The sequence below is a fragment of the Talaromyces amestolkiae genome (genome assembly GCF_001896365.1).
Source record: "Talaromyces amestolkiae strain CIB chromosome Unknown scaffold8.1, whole genome shotgun sequence".
In the NCBI taxonomy this organism is placed as follows: domain Eukaryota; kingdom Fungi; phylum Ascomycota; class Eurotiomycetes; order Eurotiales; family Trichocomaceae; genus Talaromyces; species Talaromyces amestolkiae.
In genome coordinates, this window is record NW_024468044.1 from 545,498 (window position 1) to 569,659 (window position 24,162).

The 24,162-nt window shown below is 48.3% G+C and overlaps 5 protein-coding genes across 5 annotated transcripts; 2 read left to right on the forward strand and 3 right to left on the reverse strand.

Moving 5' to 3' along the window:
* Positions 1-1,854: 1,854 nt before the first annotated feature.
* BHQ10_004744 (uncharacterized protein) lies at positions 1,855-4,766 on the forward strand (the record flags this gene model as incomplete). The annotated part of the gene is made up of 3 exons (XM_040877143.1): positions 1,855-2,582; positions 2,642-2,745; positions 2,881-4,766. 3 exons carry the CDS (start codon positions 1,855-1,857, stop codon positions 4,764-4,766), a joined length of 2,718 nt encoding a protein of 905 aa, XP_040733248.1.
* Positions 4,767-5,884: 1,118 nt separating this feature from the next.
* Positions 5,885-11,646, forward strand: BHQ10_004745 (uncharacterized protein; the record flags this gene model as incomplete). Its single annotated transcript, XM_040877144.1, has 9 exons — positions 5,885-6,945; positions 6,999-8,684; positions 9,059-9,294; positions 9,365-9,457; positions 9,563-9,681; positions 9,764-9,992; positions 10,058-10,158; positions 10,216-10,372; positions 10,421-11,646. The coding sequence occupies 9 exons, from the start codon at positions 5,885-5,887 to the stop codon at positions 11,644-11,646; spliced, it is 4,908 nt and encodes a 1,635-aa protein (XP_040733249.1).
* A 125-nt stretch (positions 11,647-11,771) lies between these two features.
* Positions 11,772-13,124, reverse strand: BHQ10_004746 (uncharacterized protein; the record flags this gene model as incomplete). The annotated part of the gene is made up of 3 exons (XM_040877145.1): positions 11,772-12,785; positions 12,844-13,007; positions 13,058-13,124. The coding sequence occupies 3 exons, from the start codon at positions 13,122-13,124 to the stop codon at positions 11,772-11,774; spliced, it is 1,245 nt and encodes a 414-aa protein (XP_040733250.1).
* Positions 13,125-14,031: 907 nt separating this feature from the next.
* Positions 14,032-15,715, reverse strand: BHQ10_004747 (uncharacterized protein; the record flags this gene model as incomplete). The annotated part of the gene is made up of 4 exons (XM_040877146.1): positions 14,032-14,214; positions 14,267-14,758; positions 14,819-15,329; positions 15,387-15,715. The coding sequence occupies 4 exons, from the start codon at positions 15,713-15,715 to the stop codon at positions 14,032-14,034; spliced, it is 1,515 nt and encodes a 504-aa protein (XP_040733251.1).
* Positions 15,716-16,922: 1,207 nt separating this feature from the next.
* On the reverse strand, positions 16,923-22,821 carry BHQ10_004748 (uncharacterized protein; the record flags this gene model as incomplete). Its single annotated transcript, XM_040877147.1, has 3 exons — positions 16,923-17,247; positions 17,301-22,607; positions 22,673-22,821. The coding sequence occupies 3 exons, from the start codon at positions 22,819-22,821 to the stop codon at positions 16,923-16,925; spliced, it is 5,781 nt and encodes a 1,926-aa protein (XP_040733252.1).
* Between the last annotated feature and the right edge of the window lie 1,341 nt (positions 22,822-24,162).

Here is a 24,162-nt window from a genome sequence, read left to right on the forward strand (position 1 = left end):
CTAAGATTGTGCCCTATAGAATCGATGGCAGTACTGGTTCTCTAGCAGGTAGCAAACCTATGCCGCTCGCCGTTCCCCGTATATGACAGGATGTTGATCAACGACGGCTGGTTACCGGGACGCATGGAGTGAAATGCGACACATTGGTCGAAACTAGCTTGGTATGCGCGCAGTCGCAATGGAAGCGAAAAGGGTTTCCAAACCGTCGAGAGGATCGAAGCGAGGTCGCGATTGGATGTCCGTTGAATTCTTTCAGTTCGCGCTTATGGTACGACTCGATCACTGCCTGTCTTTCATACTGGTCAGACTAAGATTGCGACTATTAGTGCCGAGTGGCGTATTCAATCCATGGCCATGCCAAAATGGACTGTCAATAACGCACCCAAAGCAGATGACATGATAGAAGGGGTATGGGACGGCGATGGGAAGATACTCGTTTGCGCGGGGGGAGGGGGTACTCAGCACAGCGCAATTCCGTGGGTCACGATGGGAGCAGGTTGTCTGCACGTTCTTTGCAGGATGGGAATGATAGAGAGAAGCAGATTAATATAGATGGAGAAAAAGCACTTACTTGTTGAAGTGAGGATGTAGCGGGAGGTCAATTGGGCGTTTGGTGGAAGGGCTATCAATTAAGAAGGAGGTTTCGGTGCGGATGTTAGCAATTACTATAGTCGTTGAGTGGTTAGTTAGTGGCCGCCGTTTTTGATTAGTAGGGGGAGGAGCCTGTGGAGTCCCCTGCTTAACATTAACAATTTACAGTTTGACATTCTTCTTGTTTGCCCCATTACAATTGCTATCAACAATAATATTCAGGTGCTATTGCAGTAATTTCGCCAGTTAAGCAACTACGTAGTATGAAACTTTGCCCATGCATCAGGCAAATATTGTGATTGCTTTTTTGAGGATGGCAAACATATCAATCGCAGTGATTACTAACCCTCCTGCACGCAGTACCCCCAAAGAGCCAGACACTATCGCCACAATACTACGATGAAACAGATCAAGGCATAAGCTCATTCCATGCTAAGATCAAATTGACCTTGAATCATTTCGCTACCAGACTACGTGCTCTTTGCCGATAGCTAAAAAGTCATGGTCAACTTAATGCTCGGCCAATATAACCTGCCAAGTGGCCTGGTTGGTCTCTCATGGGGGGCGATATCATATCCACAATCTCCAATAGTCCGGCGAACGGCTGTCCGACATTTGCCTGGCCAATGGGACTAGCAGACTCGGTCAGGAAGCTGCTCAAGGAAGGACCTGATTAGGAAGGGATGATGAAGCTTAAAGAATGAATCGTGCGAATGAGAATAAGGGTATGCGAGCTTGTCGTAGCGGTCTGATTCAGTCCAGGATTGAATGCCATTGAAGAACTCGATGTTGCTATGGTGCCTGCATCGTAGATCCATGTACTCCGTAGCAACAATGGCATTGATGAAATGATGCTAGCCATCGCACAATATGTCTTGCCGCTAGATAATAAATCTGTCTTTATCTCCGTCGAAGCTTTTTGGAAGGATGATAAATCACGTGCGGTGTTACGTGCCAAGCACCGCCTGCGTCATGCGCTCTTTCCCTTTTCCGCATCGGAGCTTTCTGCCTGGACTGGAGATCTCATATCCATCGGACAAACATATGTGGATGTATCACAAGGACACTGACAGTCTAGGTCACATATACACGCGAAGTAAACAAATAAAGTCATCCTCCCATCCAATTTCATGATCTATGCTGTCACCTGTCCTTCGCTTCGGTTTTTGTTTGCGACTTGCCTAGATTCCCTGGGTACAGCTCCCCGGCGGCACCACGCTGAGCAAGCAGTCATGAAGTGAAAGAACTCCCGCCACAACAATCATGATGAACTCTAATTTATTATCGCGGATGCTCCCTCCTGCCGGCTCGCCCTCCATCTATGAAGCTATGAGGAACGACGACGAAGCCTCTGGAAGCTCCGATATCGAAGAGCGTGCCGCCATGGCTTTGGATGAGGAGAATCTTCAAGGATCTCTACACAAATATGACCCAGATGACGCGGGGAACAGCCAGATAACCACACAGAGCACAGCATTTTTGGGACAAGGACGACCTCGAAAGCTATCGGATACCTACTCTACAAAGGCGGGTGGAAATGGAGTTAGAACTGGACGACCTCGGTGGCTACAACATTTATCACCCCGCGTGGCCGAAGCTGACGAGGGCGACGATGACGACGTCCCTGCATCTTTGTTGATAGAAGGACACGATGTCGAAGATATGCCGAAGCCGCCTGCTCCCCCTTCTCATGGAATGCATTACCACGACGATGCATCACCGGGCGCCGGCCCGTCGTCGACCAGATCTAGAAAGCGCTGGGAATCGCCACGGAATCGAAGGAGACTCGATCAATTTCTTCCTACTCCGATCGTTCAACAAACACAAAAACCAGGAGGCTTGTCTGGATTAGCATCGGCAGGTCCCAAGGACAAGGCAATGTGGAGGTGGGCGAACGTCGAGAATCTCGATAACTTCTTGAAGGATGTATATGTCTACTACCTGGGGAACGGTATCTGGAGTATAATGATGAGCCGAGCTCTCAATTTATTGTAAGAAAACAGGACCTGTCATATTCATGATTTCGGAAAAGATTGTCTAACTTCTTTAGGACGCTGGGCTTCGTGGTAGGCTTTACGACTTTTTTATCGAGCTGTGTGAACTACAGCTTGATCCGCGGTAGCAACTCGCTGCAGAACGTTCTTGTGCCGAAATGTATGACCAAGATTTCAACGTCAACCACTCTTCTCTTGTGGCTCTTTACCTTCTTTTGGATCGGCAAACTTGCCCAATATATACTTGATATCCGAAGACTACGGCAAATGCATGACTTCTACCACTATTTATTAGATATTTCCGATCCAGAGATACAGACAATATCGTGGCAGCAAGTTGTGAGTCGATTGATGAACCTGCGGGACTCCAATCCATCCACAGCTGCCGCCATCTCTGCGAGACATCGCAGGTTCATGGGCAGCCAGTCTAAGCAGCGAATGGACGCCCACGATATCGCCAACAGACTGATGCGTAAGGAGAACTATCTTATCGCTCTATTCAACAAAGATATACTCGACCTCACATTGCCCATCCCTTTTCTCCGAAACCGACAGTTGTTTTCACGCACACTAGAATGGAATTTGAATTTGTGCATCCTAGATTATGTGTTTAATGAACAGGGTCAGGTCAGACCTCTCTTTTTGAGGGATACTCATCGACGAGCTTTGAGCGAAGGGCTCCGAAGGCGTTTCATTTTTGCCGGGGTCATGAACATTTTCGTCGCCCCTTTTATTGTTGTTTACTTTATGATGCATTACTTTTTTCGGTATTTCAACGAATACCAAAAGAACCCATCACAAATTGGTTCTCGCCAATATACGCCCCTGGCGGAATGGAAATTTCGCGAGTTTAACGAACTTTGGCACCTTTTTCAGCGTCGCATAAACATGTCCTMCCCTTTCGCCAGCCGCTATGTCGATCAGTTCCCGAAAGACAAGACAGTGCAGATTTCAAGTTTCGTGGCGTTCGTCGCAGGAGCTCTTGCTTCAGTCCTAGCATTGGCGTCACTTCTGGATCCAGAGCTATTCCTAGGATTTGAGATCACTCAAGATCGTACTGTGCTTTTTTACCTAGGTCTCTTTGGCAGTGTGTGGGCTATCGCTCGGGGGTTGGTTCCAGAGGAAACCGATGTCTTCGACCCTGAGTTCGCACTTCTTGAGGTGACTAATTTCACTCACTATCGTCCAAACCATTGGGCGGGACGTCTGCACAGCGACGAGGTTAGACAAGAGTTCGCTATGCTTTACCAGATGAAGATCGTTATCTTCTTGGAGGAGATTCTTAGCATGATCTTTACTCCCTTTGTGCTGTGGTTCAGTCTTCCAAAGTGCAGCGATCGCTTAATTGACTTCTTCCGCGAGTTCACTGTTCATGTAGATGGGTTGGGTTATGTATGTTCCTTTGCCGTCTTTGATTTCAAGAAGGATGCCCAGACCAATCCGCAAGGTCGCGTACAAACTGGGCCTGCAGGAGACTTGCGAGATGATTACTTCTCCACCAAGGATGGGAAAATGCTTGCTTCGTACTATGGCTTTTTAGACAGTTACGGAGCGAACCCCAAAGCTGCTGCTGCCCCCGGCACTCGGCGAAGATTCCACCCACCCCCACCGTTTCCTGGTCTTGGATCTACACACCCGACCGATGCGACTCCGCGGGCGGAGCGTTGGGACCAGATGGCCCCCCGTCAGTCACCTATGGTAGGACCACAAATACATCACTCTACATTGCGTGGATCTCGCATGGGTGGTGTGCCCGGGTATAATTCGCCATTCCATTCAATGCTCCTCGATCCGCATCACCAGCCCTCTGCGTCAGCGTTGCGCTCAGCACCTCGGGCGGGTGCTCAATCTCGATTCCGGCCATCTCGCGCCGGTATCAACGATGGTATGGATGATGTGAAAGAACTATCCGATGTCGAAGCCTCCACCAAGAATGCTGCAGGTCAACAGTTTGGTCAGATCGGAGACGATTCGACGGGAGCTGTTGCCACTAGCGACAACAATCTAGAAGGATCGTGGCGCATCAATCTAGCAGGAGAGGCAGATGATAGTGATAGTGTAGAAGAAGGCGACGAGGTGGAAGCGATTGTCAACGGCCCTGGCGGCGTGCTTGGCTTGATTCAGCAATTCCAGAAGGCCAACAATGAAGGCCGAGCGGGTGGAGCTACCGTGAACATTTAGAGCACTGCAACAAATAACGAAATCGATTATGATAGAGGATATACATACCCGCGGAGTTAAGGCGGGCAAGGAAAGACGGCACGTGCCGAGGGGTGGCAAACGCTGCGATTGGCTGGCTCAGAAAATGCGGGGAGAATCTAGATCTCCGACTGACTGTTAGGCTTACCAGGCGGTACGCAGTAGGAGTAGTAGGAATAGTAGGAGTAGGAGTACGTGTTGCGATCTACAGTACGTGCAACTTTGTTCAGCCAGAATCAATATAATTGTGTACACTGTACAGCTGTGCCATTTGCACTTTGGTCACGTTTTGGTGCCATTGGCTGGCTAGAGTTGCCTTAGCCCAGGCATGGAGCCGCAAAGCAAATCAGCGGCTTTAAACTCGAACAGCCCGAGAATCCGCTTTGACTTGACCCGATCGAGGGGGCTAGCACACTAGGTACTATGGACTTCTTGAATCATGCACTCATTCAGTAGCGAAAGTATACGAGATTCTACCACAACCTCCAGAATGAGCACTCGACTGCAACTCCCCCGTCACTAGACTCAATACTCGTACGTGGTAAATCACTGTCACAGCCAAGGATGCGATGTGGCGCTGGCCGAGGAAGGGGCGTCGGCTCACAGGTCGTTTAGGACGTTAGAGCAGCTGCTTCGGCGGTGTCTGGGAGCCATTGGGTGGACCAAGCCCGCTAGAGTCATCGAGCCTCTGGGCGGTCTCCMCCTGCCGTACCCGATGGCTACTACATAGTAACCAGCGCTGCTCCAGACTCTCCAAACTCTCTCATCCTTCCTTTTATCCATTCCCTGCCATTACACTCATCCCCGTCGCCGCGTCAAGTTTGTCACGGACTTGATGTACTGTACGCATACCAAGGAAGAACATCACGGCCCATGAGTGCCAGTCTTCTCAACCGCTCATTCAGTCATTCCTTCATACCTTCCTCCCTCCGTTGTCAAGGGCCGCGGTAACCCCGAGCACCCTGCTCCCCTTTCGACTCCCTACCACGGATGACTGGCGCGTCACATTGATCGCAACTGAAGATTTGATCTTCTTCCTCTCCTTTTTATATAATCTTCTAGCATAAAGCCCCGGTGAAGACACCGGGTAGCTCCTCACCATGCCTCGAAGTCGCAGATACCGTTCCTTTGTCATTTTCAGCGTCATTTTTGGTCTCGCTCTCCTACATTTTGTACGATCGCGAGAATGGTCGAGTGAATGGGCGCAGCCAGCCGCCAATCCAAAAGTGGCTCCTGCGACTATCCCTCACGATTCTTCTCCTCACGAGCCTATTCTTCCCCATGACCATGATGCCGCAGCCGAGATTAAGTTTGATTCGACACCTCGCATTGAAGTCCCTCCAGCCCCGAAAGAGCAGCCTTTGGATACTAAAAAGCCATCGACACAGGAGACTGCAAAACAATCACCCAACAGCGAGAAATCAAAACCAAACACAATCAAACCTCCAACTCGTCCCGCCTCTGATGATACCAATTCAATTGATACGCCGTCTGTAGCGGACTCCAGTCGCCAATCCTCTGGCGACAAGTCTTATGACGAGACTACAAGGAAACCGGATTCTCCTGCCAAGGTTCAACCAGATGTATTCGCCCAAACAAAACCCACTAAACACTGGGAGAAGCTACCCGAGCACTTCCCCATCCTTGAATCCGATCTCATTCCACTGCCCACTGGCGAGCCTAAAAAATTACCCAAGCTTCAGTCCGTGACCAAGACCGAGACTACTGCGCAATCGATTCTACGCGAACAGCGACTTGCGGCCATCAAAGAAGAATTCGAGCACGCATGGAGCGGATACACGAAATACGCACTGGGTCATGATGAAGTCCGACCTGTGAGTGGTAGCTTCAGAGACCCATTTGCAGGCTGGGGCGCAACCCTCGTCGACGCGTTAGACACTTTATGGATAATGGGAATGAAGGATGAATTTTCCGATGCAATTGAAGAAGTCAGCAAAATCGATTTCACGACCTCTTTTCGATCTGATATTCCCCTTTTCGAAACCGTGATCCGTTATCTGGGAGGCTTGATTGGCGCATACGACGTATCCGGTCAGAAACATACAGTCTTATTAGACAAGGCAGTAGAACTGGCCGAAATTCTGATGGGTGCCTTTGACACGCCGAACAGAATGCCAGTCACATATTACCAATGGGATCCGTGAGTTGTCCTTTTACATTATAACACATTTGCAATATCTGACAATTTCATAGTGAACATGTAGCTCAGCCTCATCGCGCCAGTACTAGGGTCGTCCTGGCTGAATTAGGTTCTCTATCTGTGGAATTCACGCGCCTGGCTCAGCTGACTCAGGAACATAAATACTATGATGTGATTGCGCGTATCACCGATGAACTCGAGACTATGCAAAATAACACGAGGCTCCCCGGTATGTGGCCGCTACAGGTTGATGCGTCTGGTTGCAAAAAGGCTGCCCCAAGGGTTCCAAGTCTCACGACTCTCGGTCAGAAGTCGGGGGTCAAAGTCAACGAAGATAGAGGCTTAGGAACACCAACACCCTCGCCTACACCAAAGTCAATCCATAAGGATACCGCTATCCCGAAGGATTTGGAGAAACGTGAAGGCGGGCTGGAGCTTGATGCTGAACCTGCAGACTATGAATCAGAGACGAAAACAACAACGACCGCGAACTTAGCCACTTTCCCCAAAGAGGAGTGTGAGAAACAAGGTCTGGCATCGTCTAATGCTAAATTCGACAGATTTGGCTTGGGAGGACAGTCTGATTCGACATATGAATACCTTCCCAAAGAGTATATGCTTCTTGGGGGTCTCAGCGAGCAATATCGCAGCATGTATGAGATCTCGATGGAACCAGTGCGAGAGACACTACTATTTCGGCCTATGCTACCAGAACAGAGAGATATACGCTTCGTGGCCACCGTGCAAGTCAGTGATCCTGGTCCCAAAGATGATGCCGATGGATTCCACATTCAGTATACTTACGAGGGTACACATCTCACGTGCTTCGCGGGAGGTATGTTTGCCGTGGGAGCAAAATTATTTGGAATTGATGAGGACATGGATATTGCAGCAAAATTGACCGATGGGTGTGTATGGGCATACGAATCCACAAACACCGGCATTATGCCGGAAGGCTTTGAACTTCTTGCCTGCGATGACCCTCTTGCATGTCCTTGGAACGAGACGAGGTATCTGGATGTAATGGATCCCAATGAGAAGTCTCGCATTCAACAAGCGGAGGCCTGGTATGAGCGCGAGCTGCTAAACGCAAAGCAAGCTCAAGAAGTATCTCTTGAAAAGAGACCCAAGATCGTTTCCCCAGTGCGTGTTCTTGAGTCTGAAGGGAGCGGAGCCTCTAGCGAGAAAACATATGCTGGTATTGCCAAACGGGAGGCTAGCAACTCTGGCGTTGATGACTACGACGAACATGCACATCTTTCTACCTCTAAACCGAGTGTTGAAAAAACGAGTGTCGGAACCCAAGATACTCCAAAATCGCGCCTCGATTCTAAAGTCAGCCCCGATACTAAATACCAGGCTGATGGACTTCCTATCAAACCTACAGTCCTATCTCACAAGGACTACGTTGCTAACCGCCTTGAACAAGATCATATTCCTCTAGGATATACGAAGATTCAATCCCGGAAATACATTCTTCGACCGGAAGCCATCGAGTCTGTCTTTATCATGTACAGACTTACAGGAGATGATACTTGGAGAGAAAAGGGATGGAAGATGTTCCAGTCCATTGCACGATACTGCAGCACGGAGATTGCAGACTCTGCCATTTCCGACGTCACAAGCACAGCGCCTGAACTCCTTGATGAGATGGAGTCTTTTTGGTTAGCAGAGACACTGAAATACTTCTATCTCTTGTTTAGCGACCCTAGCGTTGTTAGTCTTGATGATTATGTGCTGTAAGTACCTTTGCACCCAACCTTCAGGTATAAACTGGCTAATTTTGAGGTGAACAGGAACACTGAGGCACACCCGTTCAAACGCCCAGTGTCATAATCGACAAATGATTTCCTTGGTGAATTGAATTACACGAATTAGGATTGAGTTTTTATTTGGATTTGTACTTCTGAGATTTGTGTATAGCATACTCAGGTCCCTTGGATAGGCCTGCATATATACCCTGAGAGGCATGGATCGGCTCAGCTGTTAAAGCATATCATTGAATTGAAAAAAAAAGTTCAAAATATATAACATATAAATAAATCATGACTATGTGACTAGTACCTACGTAATGTATACTGCCTTAATCTCACATGACGCATTCCCTGATAAGGGCGGGCGGTGAAAGCCGCATTCCTCGCAGTACTTCCCGGGTGCAAGTCACTCGTCTCCCCCTCACCCTTCTGACCTCAATCGTGTCCTGCTCTTTCCAGATTACTCCCAATCATAGCCCGACAGGCACGCGACGGGATGAGTGTGCAATCAAGTGGGAAGCACTTGTGTTCATGCAGGAAATGGAGCTGGAAGACGTTTCCTACAGCTTGGAGAATGAACAGCAATTCTGGGTTGGTGAGTTACCCCCTCTCTTTAGTTACTTGAGTCTATTCAGGCTGCTAATGTACCGTTTTGGTGTGGTTAGAATTAGAGAAAATATTGTCAGAGCAATGCGATACACATGCTCTTATTGACAATGTCCTTCGTGCCTATCTTGGGTTCACTGCCCAGTTCAAAGGTACATCAAATCGCATGACGTATACAGTCACACTGCTAGCGAGACAACAACAAAGCTTCATTTCCGTACGGGAAAATAGATTGACTAATTCATTTATTCGAATAGGCGAATACCTCGTCAATGAATATGATATTTCTCGTTGCTCGTACAAACTCTTCTCGTCGAATCTCTTTGCGCAGCACGCGGATTACATTCGAAGACAGATAATATACAGTCTACTACAAGTACGTCTCGTCACGTCTCCTTCCGGCCCATACCACGGTACCGAATATCGAAGCTAATAAAAGTTGTTGCGATTGCCGATAGGAGGATGATCCGAATATACTACACTTTATCGTCTCGTTCCTCCTCTTTGACGGGCGAGAGAATGACAGCACCTTTCAGCTCATGAACGAAGAAGGGGCTTTTCCGAGGCTATTGGAACTTGTCCACTTCGTCGGCAATCAAGATAATGATGCCGCTGGTCTTCATCGTCTATTGATGGACCTTCTCTATGAGATGTCTAGGATACAGCGCATTAAGATAGAGGACTTAGGTGGGTTGGCCTAAAACAGTTGAGCTTCGTGTTTGTTGCGGAAAACTTGCTAACTTCATATCTAGTGCTCGTTGAAGATGACTTTGTTAGATATCTTTTCCAGATTATTGAAGGTTTATCTGACGACGCTCATGACCCCTATCACTATCCCGTCATTAGGGTTTTGGTTCGTTTTGTCTGTCTACTACGCGCGGTTATACATCAAAGACTGACTATATCCCAGCTGGTGTTGAACGAACAATTCATGGTGTTGGCGCACGATCCAGCGACGGGGACGCCGTCTAATCCGCTCACGAACAAAGTGATGAAAATACTCTCCGTGCATGGAAATGACTATAAAACCTTTGGCGAAAACATAATCCTACTACTCAATCGAGAAGGTGAGCCGAATCTGCTGAATTATGACAGTAGCATTCTGACCTATCTAGGCGAGACGTCTTTGCAGCTACTTACACTTAAATTACTTTACCTCATTTTCACGACTCCATCTACCTATGAATACTTTTACACAAATGACTTGAGAGTCCTTGTCGACATACTCATTCGAAATCTGTTGGATCTACCGGCAGAAGCTGTCGCTTTGCGACACACATACCTACGAGTTCTATACCCCCTTTTAGCACATACGCAGCTGAAGTATCCTCCTCATTACAAACGCGACGAAATAAGGAGAACTCTCAGCATCTTGGTCCACAGTAGAATTGAAGGCAATGAGGATGATTACGAAAAGATCATGCATTTCGGTGAAGCTGACGAGACAACGAAAAGGCTTGTCTCGCGGTGTAGCCAGGTAGGGTGGTTACTTGACACGGAGCCGGAACTACGCAACACCCCAGACTTACCCGAAGAGGATGGGCCAAGTGATCATACGGGCGTTCCTATACCAGCTGTACTTCACGAGAAAGCTGCAGACTTAGCTGGGTCACCAGTCTCACAAAGCTCAGATGCAACATCGCCAACCAAGCTCGAACCAGCGTCCCCCAATACTTCCTTTTCTATTGACAAAAAGCAAATAGAGAAACTTGGTATGCACCACGAGCCGGCTGCTGCCTCTACTCTCAGCGTGGGAGAAGTGGCGGTCCAGACGGAAAAACCAGGCGTTATAACTCCAAGCATCAAAAATACGAGATCACCTGGATTGACTTCCGAAACAAGTCCAACCGTTAAAGTGAAATTGGTACCCCAGCCTCCTAAAGCGAGACGCTCAAGGGCCCATCGTAATACAGAGGCACACCATGACAGTCGTGGAAGATCTGGCTTGGACATTCATCACGAATCACCACAAGAGGGTCTACCTGTTCCGCATTTATCTTCTACATCAAGATCTACGTCGAGGTCAGCACCGGCGTTGCCTCCACCTCGACGGTCTTTTCACCATACGTCCCCAAACGCAACCATCTCTGATCATCACGCTCACCCTCCCCTGCCTATCAAATCGAACATCAAACCCCAGCCTCCAAAGGCCCGCCGGTCACAAAGACAGCATGTTGCAAGGCTACATAACGAACTGTCTGGGGCTGACGACGAGCGGTCTGCATCTCCTGCCTCTGTCGCGAGCTCTGTGCCTCCGAAGGACTTGGATGAATCCCATCACTCATACGACTCTTCCGCATCTATTGAGCAGGCAATGGACAGAACGAATCTGCAGGTTTAGAGCAAATCTCACCATCGTGGCTAAATGTACCTAGCTAGCCAGCCATAGCGTTAATACTTAACATATTACAACACATCGTCTGTCAAAAATTATAAACTCGTTGTAATAATAACTGGATCAACTATTTACACCTCATCCTCCAACGGCCCAATCAAATCCGGAAACCCACTCGCGGTCTTCGCCAACCCATAAAGACCCCAATGCTTCTCCGTGCCAAACGTCCACGCATTATCCTGCTTCCACTTATCATCAAAGGCACTAAAAAACACAATCCCTCCATCCGGGAAACTTTGCCTTAGACTCTTGAACGCTTTCAACTGATTCTGTCTTGACGGCACGGCATCACCATTTGCTTCTCCTGCTGACGGCCATCCGGTCTCGGTGATTATGACTTGCTTATTACCATACTTCGTAGCCTTGGAGACATGGCGCGCCTGCTCGAGGACATACGGACCGGCGTTCTCAGGTGTCTGGTTCGAGTCGAAGAACGCATGACAATTCGCCGCACAATAATCGGATTCATCACACAGTTCCGGATGGGCAATCATCTGATTGAAAGTATCGACCGTCACAACGGGTCCCTCATAGCCAGCTTGACGAAGTATACTGCGCGCCGAATTGACGGTGCCCACAACCTCCCCGGGTGTCTTGGAGCCTCTATTCACAAGCTCGTTCCCAATCGATACGGTATGGAACGTCGACCAATCCCCATCCGCCGCATCAATAATTTTCTGTAGATCCGTCTCAATATCGTCGATGTCATACAACCCCGCAAAGACCAACATATCATGCTGCCTAGCTGCATGAGTGACGGTCTCGGCTTGATTGCAATCTATCCCGTAGAAGCGCACAAATGAGAATTGACGTAGTTGGCGGATGTCGTTGTTGACTTCCTCTTGGGTCTTGCAGGTACCATCGGCTCTGTAGGGGGAGTAGGAAATGCCGTAGTTGCTTCGTTGGCCGAGGAAGGTGCTTGATGTGTCTGGTAGCAAGTTTGAGGATAGGGGGTCTGGCAGATGGCTCAGTGCTGAGGGTTTGGGGATTACGTGTCTGTCTGACTGAGCTGGCTTGGGGGTCGCTGTTGCTGTTGCGGGCGATGTTGACGATGTTGACGCTACACGCTGACCTGAGGCAGCATCCTATGATTTGATCTCAGCCTCAACGCAAACACACCGGACGAAAAGGTCAAATACTGACCGAAAACCTGGCTGTCGTCGATGGTCGTGCGGATTGGACCTGCACATCTACCGTGTGTCCTGCCTGATCGAGCTGGACAACAACCGTATTCGTGAGTGTTACTTTCGGGCAGGGCTGGTTGGCCGCTTGTTGGCGTAGAGCACGTTTGGAGAGTTGCTGATGGTCTGTGAATTCTGTTAGTACTTGTAGTGATATAGTGATGAGGGTTGCTTACGATGGACGTGGCCATCTGTAAAATGAAGCAAGGCCAAGGCAGCGATGCCCAGCACACCGTACTTCATATCTCACTAGGGCTCGTCAATCGTTTGTTCAGTTTCATATAAACTGGAAAACAGTGGAATAACGGAGTGATATGATCGAAGAATTATCTTATCACCGCATGTAGGGCTGTGGTGTATATACGACGATACACACATATAAGACTAAAGAATGAATTCTAAAATTTACATGAAACCATCTTCAAGAAGGTGGCATTGATTTGTTTTCAAAGTCTTCCTGGATTCTGCCCAAAGAGGAAACAAGTAAACATCGTACGGAATTCCTCCAGAAAAGAGAGTTAGGGCTAGCCTTCGCCTAAAATTCGTACGAGGATGGCCTTCCCAAAAATGCTTGTGTATCAATCTCAGATCCAATAAACCAACTTCAAGAATGTGACTAGGGATTATCTACCAATCCAAGCCATCCTGGCATGTATGCATCTGCGATTAGGGCACTCCCTTGGAGAATTCTTCTCTGGAATGCTGCTCACACTCACTCCGGTCTTATTTGGTGAAGAGCCGGCCCTAGATATGTACATACTGGCCGAGGTCTAAATCTAAGATTGGGAGACGCTGAGACAAATTACATAGGAGACTCGAATTTGTAGTTAGAATACATTACTCCAATCCGTTCGTTCCCTCGTTTTCCCATTCACCACCAAGATTAAAAATATATGTATGTACTCTATTATGAATAACATGATTCGTCCAAAAAGAAAGAAGAAAACGGCAATTCAGGCGTTTGAGAGCTCTGACCTTTGAACTCAATAGTGAGACTGACATCAGAGTACCGCCACAGAAGTACTATCGACGTCGGTTAGGAGCAACAAAACTGTCCAGTTGCCAGGGATAAAAATTATAATATAGGAATACAATCCGGGGAAGTCGTAATTTCAGCAAAGCGCAAGATATAACTGCCACAGCATAAGTCTTATCGTTTTTTGCCTAGTACTTTTGTAATCGCGTGACGGATGATCGTTCCGGCCTTTTCGACTTCGCGCTTCGTCAAGCCGGTTGTCAGGCAGATCTTAAGAGATGGTAGGACCTGTTGGCTTGGTGTCACGCTGTCGGGCAACGACTTGAGTCGGGTAATAAGTACACCATTTGCCAGGGTCTGTAAATGCAGTTAGTACTAAATGACCATGGACAAAAGCTAATGGACATACCTCATCTACTATATCTTGCAGCAAAAACTGCTGATCCTCATAAGACAGCCTCCTCGAAGACACAATCTCCGGCTTGATAGCCAATATCATGACTGGGTTCTCTGGCGCACTTGTGCAATACATCCAGTCGCTACGTGGGTCAAGCTGTGACCACATAGTCTTGATATTGGATCGAAGCTGAACGAACAGATCTGGGTTGGTCTGCATCATATTAATAGTCTCACTAGCAGTAGTCGACAACAGAGCAGGTAAAGCGGCAGAGAATGTATATGCGGATGCCGAAATACGCTGATGATGAACGATCTCTTCGGACCCAGCGCAGAAACCACCTCCAGCAATGATGGGGCCAGCAAGAGAACCGACAATCATATCAATCTCCGTTGCATCGACATTTTGGTGCTCCGTAATGCCACGACCGTTGCGTCCAAGAACACCAAAAGACCAAGTCTCATCCAAAATGAGGCGAAATTTGTACTTGAATTTGAGTTCGACCTTTGAAAGAAGACCATTAGCATTATTCAATTAGAAACAAAAACGAAACTCCAAACTTACAATTCTGGGCAGGTCCACCATATCACCGATAGATTCAAACAAGCCTTCAGTGATGATAAAGCGACGAGTCAATGGCTTGCGAGCTTGTTCTCGAGTAACCTTTTCAAGCACACGCTCAAGATCTTCCATATCATTATGTTCATACCATCGCACTGTGCTTCGCGAAATCTGGATTCCTTTGCGAATAGCGTAGCTCACGCCCTTATCGGCAACTATGATATCTCCTCGCTTGGAAAAAGCGGGGATGACACTAGAAATGGTCGAAAAGGCTTGGGCGTAAATTATACACGCCGCTGTGCCGAGGAACGCAGCGACATCTGCTTCCGTTTTGATGTGCACGTCTTGAGTACCGTAGAATCCGGGAGGACCGCAGGGTCCAACGCCGTAAGTCCGCAGTGTTTGGATGGCTTTTTCCTTGAGCGATTCGTTCGACGTGAAGTTATAGAAATTATAAGAGGCCATGTTCATAACACTTCGTCCATTGGACAATTTGACTTTGGGACCGGTCGGTCTAATCAAATAGAGTATCAGTAGATGTTTGGGACGCGATTTGGCAAACGTAACATACCCGACAATAACTGTTCTTTTCTCGACCTCAGCCTCTTCCAAGGCTGTCGGAGTGCCGACAAGAGGCTCCGGGGTCCATTCATCAACCAAATCATCAATCTCCTCCTCCGAGAGCTTCACGATGCCAGGCTTTGTTGAATATTTCGGCGCAAGAAGATATCGCACAGCAAAAAGGAACAGGAACAATTCGACGGCTGAGCGAATTGGGTCATTCTGATAACTGGATTTGACGTAACGGAGCAGGATCGCAGAACCCGGAACGCGGTGGAACAAGGTGGACAATTCTTGGAGAAAGTCCGTCAGAACTCGTTGTACTTCGTGGACGTCCATTGTCACATTGCCTTTCCTCAGGCGCAATGGGAATGTATCGAGGGAGGCGTACAATTGTAGATCAACCCAGGATTATGCGGACTTGGATTAGATTGAGAAAGGAGACGATCTTGCTTGCCGCAGCGGCCGAGATTACTTAGGCACCCACTGATAGAGGCCGGGTCACGTGAGATAAGCACTGATTGACCATTAATTCCACCTGGATCTCGTGATTCCCACCCGGATCTATACACATCCGTTACCAAAAAGATTACACAGCTTTCCTTTGTGTGTCATTCCTACGAAAAGCTTTTAGATTGAAATTCCATGTAATGCTTGCAGCGATGCCTCTATAATGAGGCTTCGTAGCCCCCATAGTAAGCCCGCGCAGCGTTTTCCCCCCCGTAGTGCCCCCCCCCTCGCCCCTAAGTTTTCTGTAACGAGTCCTCCAAGGTGAGACTTCGTAGTGAGCCCAGTAGTGAACCCCTATAGTAAATCTCCGTAGCGGATCCCCGTAGTGAGGTTTAAGAGAGGATATTGGTAGGAGAGCTCTATTTGTGAGCTTGTAGTGGTATGCTAGGGGGCCTACTATCGCTTGTAAGTACGTACGTACGTACAAATACCTGGTGCGTAGTATCTTGTTAAATCTAGATGCACAGAGAAGCAGCAAAATTTATACCGTAAAGGACGTGTAAGGATATTTTTTTTGATACGGATTGAAAACTCTCGGGGGAAAATAACGAGATTAACCGCTGTCTTGATAAGAGTAAGGGGCGACTTAATTTAAGGACCGGCGTATCGGCGACAACAAAGTCGCACACTCCGAATTTACTAACTAGTAATAATAACCAATTGAAGTCGAATGATTGTAATAGAATTGCATTGATGATACAGAAAGGCTATCGTCAGATAGTGTGTTTATAAAGTCTGAAAGAAAGCATAGTCGCATCAGAAACGAAAGACGGAAGCACAAAGTTTTAAGAGACATATAGGTGTGCGACAAAACAACGACCAGTCAACTCCATAAACGTATACAATAAAAGTAGCACAGGAGATGAATTACTCATTACTAGCAATAGAATCGGTGATGAGTGCAGCGAGGGCGGACGATGCAGTCAAAAGAAGGAATGCCTTGACCGAGCCATCTTCTGGAATCTTCAGGCAATTATACAGCTTGAAGGATGTGATAAAAGTGGAAGAAAAATATAAAGCAAAATCAGTATGCAGTCTAGAACATGAACATCATCTTAGCGCCAGCAGTGCTGCTGCTGCTGCTGGAGTCACTGCCAGAATGGGCGACGAATCCGGCGGGTAATCCAGAGCCGGTGTAGTATGTGTGAGTGTCGTTATGGAGCGATCCCCCGTCCAAAGGCTGCATAAGGCTATCAGGGATGGTGGGCAAGTTGATGTTGAGACGACGAACGACCAAAGGCGCCACAACGAGGACGATAAAGAGAACAAGCATGACGAAGTACAGGATGGCGTAACGGATTACGCGACGACGACGGAGCTTGGACTGCTTCAATGAGTATATAGGAGGACGAATTTGTCGGCTACAAGAATTGTTAGTGAAACGGGTCGAGAAAAAGTAGAGATAGAGACATACCTAGGACGAAGCCAGAAAAGAATGACCGAGTGGAATCTGTCAATATATGGCACGCAGAGAGCGGGTAGCATGGCGAAGAGGAGAAGGTGACCCAAGACAAAGTCACCGGCAAAGTAACCGAGCTCAGTGATCTTGCAGAGGAATTCACGACCCGGCTGGGAGAGAGAGTGCCAGCCCATGTTGTACCATTTTCCGGTCCACCAAGCGATGTTGGATTGATCATGTTTGAATTCTCTGGTGAGTGCAAGAGCAATTATCAACTTGTAGACAAATCGCTGAATTGCGGCCATGGAGATCATGCCCAAGACGCAACGAGGGAAACTCCAGTTTTCCAAGAAGAACATGACTTCAAAGATAGCAAGGAGCATAATGACGGCGATACCGTGAGCAATTGCGGCAAGCACGGAACCGAACTTCTTGCAACACATGCTCAAAAGAGGACCCATACAGCATGCCAAACCGAACATAGCGCCAGCAACACCGGCATTGACACCGACGGGAGCAAGTGCAACGATACCAATGCGGATAAGTGCGTTGGTCGCCTGTGGGTTGTTCTCGGTAACACCAGTACGAGCGTTGATGTAGAGATAAGGAATGAGTGTGACTGCAACCAAGACTAAAGGACCAAGAACCTCCGAAAAGAATATGTTGGTGATGCGAGCACGTGGAACGTCACCCGAAAGCTTCTCGGATGGAACACCGAGAACCTTGCGCTTGTATCCAGTGATTCTAGTACGAGACAGACGACAGAAAGCAATCCATGAAGAGTTGTGAGATCTGGAATTGCCACGAGACAACCATCGAAGATAGTCGCGGTAGTCGATGAAGAAGTCGTTCCATGAGAACTGGTGAGGGTTGAACAAGAATGGTGAGATACACAGAGCCATCAAGGAAACCCAGAACCAGATCAAAGCAGCAGTCCACATGGTCGCCGTAGCGAACAGCAACATGAGCAAGCATCGAGCGCCCAGGTAGATCGAGGGGCCAGCGAAACGAGAGTAAAGAACACCGAACGGAATACGAGCAGTCGCGAAACCACGACCAGTACCGATATATCGGGCACCACCATAGGAGAGATCTTGCTGAATGGCATTGGCATAAATTTGGCAAACGAACACCTCAAACATGAAGGACAGAGAACCGAACTGCTTAGCAAGACGGGTTGCCGCACGCCAGACACCTCGCTCAGTCAATTCTTGAACCACCAAGGGAACGAAAGAAATGAAGAACACAATGAAGATGGAGACAATACAACGATTAACCCAGTTGGTAATAGGAACGAGATTGGCGCAACCAGTAGGCATCAAGGGGTCGGTGATTGGAAGGTTGGAGTTGTATCGGCAGAGAATGGTTTCGTGTCGCAAGGCACCGAGGTTGATCATCGTAATCATGAACATGTTCACAGACAACATGATGAACATGTTGTTGATATGGAAACCAGGGTGAGCGTAGTAGAATGACAAGAAACGATCCAATGGAAGTTGAGTACCGAGGTAGTAGTATTCACGAGAAAGCATTTGTTCACCCATACCGGTTCCGATCTTGGTTGTGAAGTTGAGAATTGAACCAAAACCTTGATCACGACCCTTACCACATTGAAAGTATTCACAATGCTTGATTCTGCCACCACGGAGCACAGCATTCATACCGATGTAAATATCCTCGTTCAAATGAAGACCCTTCTGAGCCTTAGAAACACCGCCACGAGTTGTCATGAAAATACCGTTGAGGAAATCAGGATGACCATAGTGGAGTTTACCACCAATTTCAGCGAGAGTACGAGCGAATAGAGTACCGAATGTCTGTTCTTTTCCGGCAGCGACGTCACCAAGGATACCAATGTTCTCTGAGAAAATGTATTCACGAGCACCAAGAATGGCGACAGGGTCGGTTTTGGGGGTAGAAACACCAGGAGTGTAGGGGGAAACGTTGTCGGTGCTCAACTCCTCAAACTCGGCAAGGACGCTGCGAATCTTCAAACATTCCTCGAGATAGTTGTCTTGGTTTGCATCGATCAATTGAATGTATTCACCACGGTAGAAGATGATGGAGTGGTTCTGGTTATCGGACTTTCCATCTCCAAGAATAGGGTTACCAGAGAGCTGAATGCGGAACTTGGGTTTGCGAAGGCCGTTCTCCAGAATTTCTGAGTGTCCGTCGATAAGAGCGGAGTAGAGTCTAGGTTCCTCGCCCTCGTTGGCAGGAGGTTCTTCATCGAGGTAGGCGATTTGGAGGTCTGGGTAAGCGCGAAGAAGGAACTCGGTGTTCTCACGTTCTTCCTTGTTGAACTTGGCATAACGTTGCATAGAAACACAAATCTTGAACTTGCGGCGAGCCATGCGTTCCAATTCGCGTTCCAACTTGTCAGAGTTCCCGCCAAACATCTGCACAACCTCGGGGTTTTCAACCCGATAGAGAAGCTTGATAGCACGGCTGTAATTCATAAAACCAGAGATTGTACGGTACAGGGTTTGAGTGCGAAGAGAGGCCCAGATACGAGTGCGGAGAGTATATTCAGGAGCAGCGGATTTGAAACCAATGCAATAGAAAGGAAGGTCATCAATCTTGCTTCGTGCTGCATCCTTTTCAGATTTTTCGTACTCCCCGTTGAATTGAGATGTCTCATCTGCAAGAATCTTGGTGTCCTTCACAAAGCAATCCCATTCGTGAGGGTGAAGTTGCTTCAGATATTCTAGAAGGGTGACACGAGAGTAAGGCTCGTCCTCTCTGATGATTTCTCGCAAAGAGAGAAGAATCTTTTCGCTGTAGTGAGGAATCAAGACGGTGAAAGTAGGCATGTTGTCCACGGGTAGGGGCTCTGGAATTGGGGTCGAAAGAGACTGTGCAAAGAACGAAATACGACGCTCTGCTTCACTCTGAGATGGGAAGAACTCGGTACGGAAGGAGTGATCCTCTTGAGAAACAAAGAAGGTCGGCGCTCTCAATGTTCGTTTGCCCTCCTGCTCAGATGGAACTTGGTGATACAAAAGCTTCTGAACGTGGTCAATAGCCAGAAGATGCTCGCGGTACATGGAAATGACGATAGCGTTCCAGACTTGAGAGATCAGAACTTTAGGCTTGTACTTGATCTCCATGTCCGTGGTAGCCAGAACCTTGGAGTAGATACGCTTGGGTAGACGCGAGAAGATGTTTCGCCAGGGACTCCAGATAGAGACACCCAAGTGGAATGATCGTGCCACGGAGAAGATGGTGTTCAAAATAATGTACCACAGATAACTATCCAGGAAGAAAAGAGTCAAATCGGTGAAGAACATCAAGCCAAGAAGAATCTGGGGTTGAGCATGGCAAAGAATATCACCAATGATCTTGTCACCTAAACAGTGCTGAATCGTCATCGGGCGAAGGATACGGATGGGATCCTTGAAAGAGAGCGTGAGGAAGAAGTAGGACTCAACCAATTTGGCGGCGAACACGCAAACCCACATACCATAAGACATCCACATGCCATTACCACTGAGCGCAGGAAAGCTGGCTGTGAATGTCTGACTGGCAACATATTGACGTGTGTTTTTCTTCATGTAACTGCCGAACAGACCACCGAGCGGCATGACAGCGAAGAAGAAGAAACTTGCCAGAGCAATGAAGAATTGAACAACACCGAGAACATATGCGATGGTGTCTGTGCCGTCTTTCGAAACACCGAAAACGTATATGGCAGGGCCAATGTTGACGGCGAAGACTAAAAGCAAGAACAAAAGACGCCTGGTCAAGTGCTGAGCACCGGCCCATCTGCGTGGCACATAAGCCCACTCAGCAAGAGTGGCGAAGATATTGATAAGAGTAACGAGCGCACCACCTAGACCGACCGCTGACCACGAGTAAGAGCCAGGGGGTTGATTGTTGAGTTGTTGCTGATAGTCCTTGGTATACAATGACTTGGCGTTGTAAGCGGTGAAAAACCAGAAAGCACCAAGATGAATAACCCAGATACGATTAAAGTTGGTGATCATGTGGAACCAGGAACGAGTTTCGCGATACGTCTTGAAGAACACCTTCTTCCAGTTGACATCCTTCAATTTTTCCCATCGCTCGGCAGGAGCAATGTCGACAAGTCGCGTCTTGTCTTCTAGGATGATCCGCTCGATACCCTCGGGGTACCAAAACAGTTGGTTCACATCGTCGTAACCAATGATCTGGGCGTGGTCACGCTCACGACGAACATATTTACCATCGTAGATCTCATAACCCTGGTCACGGAGATAGCTGTAAAGCGGCGTGATGATGTTATTGAGATACGTGCCTTCCTCTACAGGCTCGACACGATTCTGGCAAGCAGGAGAGTTCAAGTAGTCATCGGCACACTTGAAGATAAAACAGAGACACTCGGGTGTGAAACGGACTTGGTTTGCCTCGCCCCAGCAGAGAAGGAAAAGGGCGATCTGTCGGCAACGCTCATGTTGAGACATGCGGTTCATACGTGTCTTCCAGCGGAATTCGGCTGCCTCCAAACTATTATCACCTTCCAAAGCGTCCAGGGTGGCTTGTTCGTTTTCGGGGTTTTCTGCTGCAGCCTTCTTGGCGGCTTTACGGGCCTTTCGAGTTCTACGATTGGCTTTTCCGAGTTGCATATTGGCAAACCCCACGGCGTCGTCAAGGTCGAGATGTGCAGCAAAGTACCAGCGGCGGTAGTTGGCATTGTCACCCCCAATGTAGTCCGCATGCAACGACAAAAGGGCCTGGTTGGGAGTCATACGGGAGGCACGGGAGTCGAGGAGAGTCATGAAATGATCGTACATGTTCCTCATGCTGTCACGTTGGAAACCAAACTTGTTGACCAGGTCCAAAAAGATGTCCTCGATTTCTTCCTTGGAAAGGGGAATTTGGGCGTCAGAAGTCCAAGCCGGGTACGGCTCACGAGAGCGCTGGCCAGCGGGGAGGGCGTTGCTGTAGTCCATGCCGTAAACTGGGGTCGAGGCGCCTGATGAGCGATTTCCTCCATAAGAGATCTGAGAGGAAGGTGGTCGGTATCCGTATCCTTGGCCACCCATCTGACTTTCATTGTAGCTGTTGTAACGCTCATCACCACGGCCGTAGTAGTCCATGTCAGCTGCACGAGCAGTTTCGGACCTCATGGTGAAATCACTGAAACTTTCCGAGTCTTCCTCGGAGTCTCCGCGTCGACGACTGCGGCCGTTTTGGGCATAATCAGGATGTCCGCCATGGCCCTGATCATAGTACTGTTCGTTGTAGTAGTTGTCCTGGCCGCCTTCATAGTAGCCGCCGCCCGCGTGTTGTTCACCATGCTGTTCGCCGTGGTGTTCTCCGTGATTATCACCATAGTAACCACTAAAGCAATTGTTAGTTTCACCATTCTATCGAGTTTCTGGCCAACCTTCGCATGCAAGACTCACCTCTGGTCGTAGTAACCGTCTCCGTAGTTCGAGTACTCGTTTTGATCGTAGTACCCATGTTGATCGTCCTGGTAATAGGCATCACCGTGGCCCTGATGGTCAGCGTGGCCCTGATGGCCATAGCCATCGTCGTAATGGCCAGCAGACATGATGACTATCTATAACGCAATGACAAAATAGTTCTGTCAGGTTGAGTCGTTAGCCAGACTCTCTTGTCAATGTGTCGCTATATTCAGCCATCTACCGATTACTTTATCGTTCAATCAACGTACCTCTATGAACTGCCCATGAAAACGATCGAATGCTTGTGAAATATACAGAGTCGTCGAACCAATCAAAGTGTCATATGGCTGGAACACAGAAATGAGAAATTCCGTCACAGCCAGGTGACGAATGCTCGTAATCCTGTGATTGAGGTTTTTTTGAGTTGCCGTGTAATTCTCACGATGGTGGAATGAATTTGTCAGCGATTGAACAGGTAGATATTAATTATCGTTGTAGTTGAGTCGTCAGTTTGTTGTTGAACGAATGAAGGTTTTTTTTTATCGAAATAACAGCTCAGTGACAGCTCGCCAGCGCGTCGTAGATGAGTGGGTTGAGGTTGTCGGCACCTTGCAACAGACGCAGGAATCTACGGGCGCCCAGGATCCTTTCCTTCTTCCGCCAGATGGGGGGAAAAAGAGGGAAGGATTGGAAGGCGACACGAACGAGAGGTTGTCGACTCGGCGAAAAAAGTATGGAAAAAGAGTGTAGACGTGATAAAATGTGATGCAACTAGGAAAGAGAGCGCGAAAAGAATAGGAGCGAGAGAAAATGGACAATGGGTTTAGATCGTACAGAAAATCAGGATTGCGAGAGAGTGCTGTCGCAGGCAGGGGGAAGGGGAGAAAGAGGCCAGTCGCAGGGCAGGCAGGAGTGGAGTGGTGCTCTGTAGCAAGAAAATTGTTGGCGCTGGCAGGAACAGAGAGCGAGTCTGGGCCAGTTGGCTGGCAGGGAAAGTGGGAGGGGACTCGTGGCTATTTTGGGCGCAATCGGTCTCAGTGTCCACCGTACATTACTAGTGTGTACTGCGCACTATAGTATGCGTAAATAACACACGTCCTCCCAGAGAGGCCGCTAATCAGTATCGTTCTCGGAAATACTGACTCGAATGCGTGGCAATTGATCGATTCAGAAGCAGAAGCGGTAGCATGCACTAGCATTGACCAGTACTTTTGGCGATCAGTTACCAAATCAGTTACAGCCACACACACAGAACGCAGGTTCACGATGATTCCATTACAGAACAGCTGGTATGCTAGAGGAGATTAGCGACCGTTGACTGGCTGTGTTTTACGGCGGGKCGGAAGCTCTGTATCAAATACTACGATCTTACAGGTCGACGATGCTCGATCCGGGAGGGTCTGACTAGCAAGTGGGGCCATGCAGCAGGGGTAAGCCCGTCGTATCAGCCAATTAGCTATGAAATTAAATGATAAGGGCCCCTCCGC